The sequence below is a fragment of the Pan paniscus genome, chromosome 22 (genome assembly GCF_029289425.2).
Source record: "Pan paniscus chromosome 22, NHGRI_mPanPan1-v2.0_pri, whole genome shotgun sequence".
NCBI classification, from domain to species: Eukaryota; Metazoa; Chordata; class Mammalia; order Primates; family Hominidae; genus Pan; species Pan paniscus.
The window spans coordinates 42,071,996-42,077,932 of NC_073271.2; the positions used below are offsets into that span (position 1 = coordinate 42,071,996).

At 55.6% G+C, this 5,937-nt stretch overlaps 1 protein-coding gene across 1 annotated transcript; it reads right to left on the reverse strand.

Annotated features, from left to right (window-relative positions):
* Positions 1–667: 667 nt before the first annotated feature.
* LOC134729733 (uncharacterized) lies at positions 668–4,865 on the reverse strand. Its single transcript, XM_063601349.1, has 2 exons — positions 2,532–4,865; positions 668–1,753 (listed from the first exon to the last, which is right to left on the reverse strand). Exons 1-2 carry the CDS (start codon positions 3,349–3,351, stop codon positions 1,551–1,553), a joined length of 1,023 nt encoding a protein of 340 aa, XP_063457419.1. The 5' UTR covers positions 3,352–4,865; the 3' UTR covers positions 668–1,550.
* Between the last annotated feature and the right edge of the window lie 1,072 nt (positions 4,866–5,937).

Below are 5,937 nucleotides of genomic sequence, written 5' to 3' on the forward strand. Positions count from 1 at the left end.
GGCACGGACAGCCCCCACCACCTGCCCTCCGGGCACAAACGCAGGGCCTGTCCCCTCCCGTGGGCGCAGCTGTCCTGCTCTCTCCCTGAAGGCACTCGGACTTCTGTGGAAAAAGAGCTTATGGGATGGAAAATCCCTGGATGAGTTTCCTCCCAGCCTTTCCTGGGGGTGGAGGACAGACCTGCAGCCCCGAGCGAGCTCCTGCCAGCGCCTGGAGAGTGGAGGGCGGGGCCCAGTCTCAGCACTGCAGCCGGGCCCTGCGGGGCTAGAAGCACCGTCCCCTCCGCGTCCACCCTCACTGCGTGGGTCTCGTGGCCTCCTTGTCTAGAAAATTTCCCCAGCTGGGGCCTGGGTTTTTGGAGCCCATGGAGGGCAGGTCCTCCACATCTCGGGTGCCCTGGGTAGGGCAGGGAGGCGACTGACGCGTGGCGCAGAGCTTGGCCGGCCGTGGTGATAGGAGAGGGGGTGACTGAGAGACCTGGGAGGAAAAAGATTTTTAAAGGGGGAAGTGGGACCCTGCCTTGGGGCTGGGGTTGGGAGCTCCGTGTGGGTGTGGGTGTGGGTGGGGGAGTATCGGGGGACCTGCCCTGATAATCACGTAGGTTCTTTTCTATTTTTCCTAAGCATCGGCCGGCTTGAGAAATAAAGGGACAGAGTACAAAAGAGAGAAATTTTAAAGCTGGGCATCCGGGGGAGACATCACACGTTGGTAGGATCTGTGATGCCCCACAAGCTGCAAAAACCAGCAAGTTTTTATTAGGGAGTTTCAAAAGGGGAGGGAGTGTGTGAATAGGTGTGGGTGACAGACAGCAAGTACTTAACAGGGTAATAGAATATCACAAGGCCAGTGGAGGCAGGACAAGATTGCAGGACCACAGGACCGAGGCAAAATTAAAATTGCTAATGAAGTTTTGGGCACCACTGTCACTGATAACATCTTATCAGGAGACAGGGTTTTGACATCAACCGGTCTGACCAAAATTTATTAGGTGGGAATTTCCTCTTCCTAATAAGCCTGGGAGCGCTATGGGAGACTGGAGTCTATTTCATCTCTGCAGCCTCAACCATAAGAAACAGGCGCACCTGGGGGGGCTGTTTATAAGCCAATGCCTCCAGGCGCGTATTCTCTTTCTCAGGGATATCCCATGCTGAGAAAAAGAATTCAGCGATATTTCTCCCATTTGCTTTTGAAAGAAGAGAAATATGGTTCTGTTCTGCCCGGCTCACCGGCAGTCAGAGTTTAAGGTTATCTCTCTTATTCCCTGAACAATTGCTGTTATCCTTTTCTTTTTTCAAGGTGCTCAGATTTCATATTGCTCAAACACACATGCTCTACAATTTGTGCAATTAATGCAATTATTACAGGGTCCTGGAACGATATACATCCTCCTCAGCTGACAGGATTAAGAGATTAAAGTAAAGACAGGCATAGGAAATCACAAGGGTATTGACTGGGGAAGTGATAAGTGTCCATGAAATCTTTACAATTTATGTTTAGAGATTGCAGTAAAGACAGGCATAAGAAATTATAAAAGTATTAATTTGAGGAACTAATAAGTGTCCATAAAATCTTCACAATCCACGTTCTTCTGCCGTGGCTTCAGCCGGTCCCTCCGTTTGGGGTCCCTGACTTCCTGCAACAGGGGAGGGGTACGGTTGGTCCAAAAGGGGAGGGACAGAAGCGGGGCCTGGGCCAGCAGCCCTGGGGCTCCCACCAGCCACCAGCAGCACCGAGTCTCCTCTGCAACTTTCCCTGTGGACAAAGGCAGTTTCCTGGGATGGTCTTTCCTTCCCGTTCCACCACTTTTATGGCTTTAAGAAAACCACTAACACAGGACAGCGGTGGATAATTCCCCTTTTCCCCGCGCTGACGTTTGGAGGCACCAGGGCTCCTCGAGGTGGACTGGGGGGCTCCTCTCCCTGAACACAGGGTCCTGATGGGGGTAGGGGTGGGGGTGGGGGTGGAGGGCAGGCAGGTTCCAGAAGCAGCCCTGCCCTCCCCTGCCTCCCGGGACAGCTTCCTCCACCAAGCCCACCTCATGCTCCCTCCTCATCCCCTCTTAGCCAGGTCCTGCTGGAAGAGGAGGCTCGGGTCCACCCGCAGGAGTCAGAGAGGCCCTGCCAGGGACACTGCACATTCAAGGCCCTCTCCTCCATCCTTCTTCCTCTCCCTCCTCCCACCCTCTCCCCCTCCCACCCTCTCCCTCCTCCCACCCCCTCTCCCCTCCTCCCATTCTCTCCCTCCTCCCACTCTCTCCCTTCTCCCACCCTCTCCGCCTCCCCCCTCTTCCCACCCCCTCCCCTGTCCCACCCTCTCCCTTCCCACACCTGGAGACTCAGACCCCCCCCAGGGCTGTGGACGACTGGCACAGTGGGGTAAGTCCTGCTCCCCACAGCTGCTTCTGGGATCCCAGACTGGGCCCAGCGTCCCCATCCACAGAAGGGCCAGCAGGCCTGAGAAAGGACAGCCAGGTCGCCAGGGAGGGGGTGTGGCTCGCCCCCTTCTTCCCTTTCTCTGGAAGTGCATTTACCTCCCCCCACACACAGGCGGGGCTGCAGGGCCCTTCCCAGCCAGACCCTGCAGTGCAGCTCTCTGGGAGGCCTCCCAGGGCAGCGGTTTCCTGGCTCTGTGCTTCCTAGGATCCTGGAAGCCGACTGGACTGGGGTGGGGGGGTGGAGCCCCATGGAAGAAGGATCTCCTGCAGGAATGGCCTGGATGGGGGCTTGGGGGTGGACATGTGCCAGAGACTTCAGGGTAACTTCAGGAGAGAGGAGGGAGGGGGAGAGAGGAGGGAGGGGGAGAGAGGAGGGAGGGGGAGAGAGGAGGGAGGGGGAGAGAGGAGGGAGGGGGAGAGAGGAGGGAGGGGGAGAGAGGAGGGAGGGGGAGAGAGGAGGGAGGGGGAGAGAGGAGGGAGGGGGAGAGAGGAGGGAGGGGGAGAGAGGAGGGAGGGGGAGAGGAGGGGATGGGAGAGAGGAGGGAGACGGTGAAGGGAAGAGTAGGGAGCTGGAGAGGAGAATGAGGACAGAGGAGAAGAGGGAGGGGGAGATGAGGAAAGGGGGAGAGGAACAAGTATGAGAAGAGGGAGGGGGAAAGGAGGGAAGGGGGAGAGGAGGGGACAGGAGAGAGGAAGAAGGGGGAGTGGAGTGAGTGTGAGAGGAGGGAGGGGGAGAGGGGAAAAGGGGGAGAGGAGGGAGGGGGAGAGGAGTGAGCATGAGAGGAGGGAGGGGGAGAGGAGGGGACAGGAGAGAGGAGGGAGGGGGACAGGAGTGAGCGTGAGAGGAAGGAGGGGGAGAGGAGGGAAGAGGGAGAGGAGTGAGCATGAGAGGAGGGAGGGGGAGAGGAGTGAGCATGAGAGGAGGGAGGGGGAGAGAAGAGAAAAGAGGGAGCAAAGGGGACAGGAGAGAGGAGGGGGGGAGCGGAGGGAGCTCGCCCGCTGTGGGTGGGGCAGGTTGTGGAAATCAGCCCCATGACAACAGTAAGCTCAGCCAGGACTGGGATTCAGGATGTTTTATTTTCATGCTTTATGTGGTTTTCATGTTCTCCCCGAGACACAAGCATCACTTACAATCAGAAAAGATCCCTGATGAAAGCACATGAAGGAACACAAAGCAGGCGACCGCACGTCTATGAACACGCTCACGGGACGGTGCACAGAGCAGGCGACCGCACGTCTATAAACACACAGCACGGTGGCCCCGGTGGCTCACGCCTGTCATCCCAGCACTTTGGGAGGCCGAGGAGGGCGGATCACCTGAGGTCAGGAGTTTGAGACCAGCCTGGCCAATATGGTGAAACCCTGCCTCTACTAAAAATACAAAAAATTAGCTGGGCGTGGTGGCGTGTGCCTGTAGTTCCAGCTACTTGGGAGGCTGAGGCAGGAGAATCACTTGAACCCGGGAGGCGGAGGTTGCAGTGAGCCAAGATTGTGCCACTGCACTCCAGCCTGGGCGACAGAGCAAGACTCCATCTAAAAAAAAGAAAAATGATTACAGCAGAAACACACCGAAGTATTAGCTCTGAATCCCGCTCAGCAGTGAAACTAGATGTTGCTTTATGATTTTAAAAAACTCGCTATGATGAACATGTATCTTCTTCATAAGAGAAAGAGTCAAGTTTACTCTGAGTCATCATTGCAGATTTCCTGTGAAGCAGAGGCACCTCTGGGCCGCACCCAGGCCTGGGACCGCCCTGAGCCTGAGCCCCTCACACAGTGCGGCCCCAGCCCTGCCTCGGAGAAGCCCAGGCCAGGGTGAAGCATGGGACCGGGGGAGTCGGACCGTGGCCCTGGAGCTCAGGGTGCTGCAGCCTGGGGTGTCGGCGTTATTCCCACGCATCTCCACAGCTCCCACGGCGCCCGCCTCGTGAAGTGGGCACCCACCCCGCGGACCTGCTGGCGGAGCCGGTGGTGTACTGTGAACTGACTTATGAAACCACCTCTGCAAGGCAAAACAGGCCATTGGCCACTGGGCCCCGTGAACCTGTCCCTGTGTGTCAGTGCGTCTGCATCTCTTCCATCTTACAAACCGTGTGTCAGCCACCTGCTGCTGTGTGCCTGTGGCGGGACCCTCGCTGCAGGGAATGCTGCGTTCTTGGTGTTTGCTTACACAACGTGTTCCTATTTCCTTTCCCAAATCTGCAAGCACTCCTTGCAGATAAAACAGCTCAGACCGGGAGAGGCCAAGAGAACACGGAGGTCCTGAAGCCCCCTGTGCTTGAGTCAGGAGCCCAGAGGCTGGTGCCACAGCTCCAAGCAGGCAGCTCCAAACCTCAGCACCCACAGCCACAGTGTGGATGACATCAGTGGCAGGTAAATTGACTGTACAGTAAGTGTACAAGGCCAGGCACGGTGGCTCATGCCTGTAATCCCAACACTTTCGGAGGCCGAGGCAGGAGGACCACTTGAGTCCAGGAGTTCGAGATCAGCCTGGGCAACATCGTGATACCCCCCATCTCTACAAAACATACAAAATTAGCTGGGTATGGTGGCACATGCCTGTGATCCCAGCTACTCGGGAGGCTGAGGTGGAAGGATCACCTGAAACCAGGAGACTGAGGCTGCAGTGAGCTGTGATGAGGCCACTACGTTCCAGCCTGGATGACAGAGTGAGCCCCTTAGATAATAATAATAATGAGGAGGAGGAGGAGGAGGAGGAGAGGTGCTTTACAGCTTCTGTAAGGTAGGTGTGGGGAAAATATTGAAGGCAATCCAAAAACAGTCACTGTGGAGTTGTGGAATTAAGTATGAATTTTAAAGGTTTTTTCAAATGTTTCTTTAACATGGTTTTTGGTATGAACAATTTGTGTATGTTTTAAAATTATAAGACCTTTAGGCTGGTGTTAGGCAAGTCTCAGCAGCTGCAGCTTTGGGAAAGCTCTTCTGGGACCTTCTGTGGGCCAGGGATGCATCTGGCCACATCTGGAGCCCACCCCCAGGTGATATCAGGGACAGCCCCTCTCTCCTCTCTCTCTCTGTCTCTGTCTCTCTCTGTCTCTGTCTCTTTCTGTCTGTCTCTCTTGCTCTCTGTCTCTGTCTCTCCGTCTCTGTCTGTCTCTCTGTCTCTCACTGTCTCTGTCTTTGTCTCTCTCTGTCTGTCTGTCTCTGTCTGTCTCTCTCTGTCTCTGTCTCTCTCTGTCTCTGTCTCTGTCTTTCTGTCTCTCTCTCACTGGCTCTCACTGTCTCTGTCTCTCTGTCTCTGTCTCTCCTCTGTCTCTCTGTGTCTCTGTCTCTGTCTCTCTCTGTCTCTCTCTCTCTCTCTGTCTCTCTGTCTCCACACACAGCATATATAACAACCATATCGTGAGCAACTTTGTCTTCCCACGGTACAAACTGAAATATCTTTGGCAGATACGTATCCGACTATACTGTGAAGAAATATTGACGTGAAAAAAGAACGCGGAGATCTGATAAAGCAACAGTTCAGCTCACGGCGAGGTCC

Bases quoted from the DNA above. Each gene is read 5' to 3' on its own strand.
- LOC134729733 (XM_063601349.1), bottom strand. From the start codon at position 3,351: ATGCTCACTCCTCTCCCCCTCCCTCCTCTCATGCTCACTCCTCTCCCT. The intron at 1,754-2,531 runs GTAAATGCACTT...CTTTGTCCACAG, and splicing joins CCGCCTGTGTGTGGGGGGAG to GGAAAGTTGCAGAGGAGACT.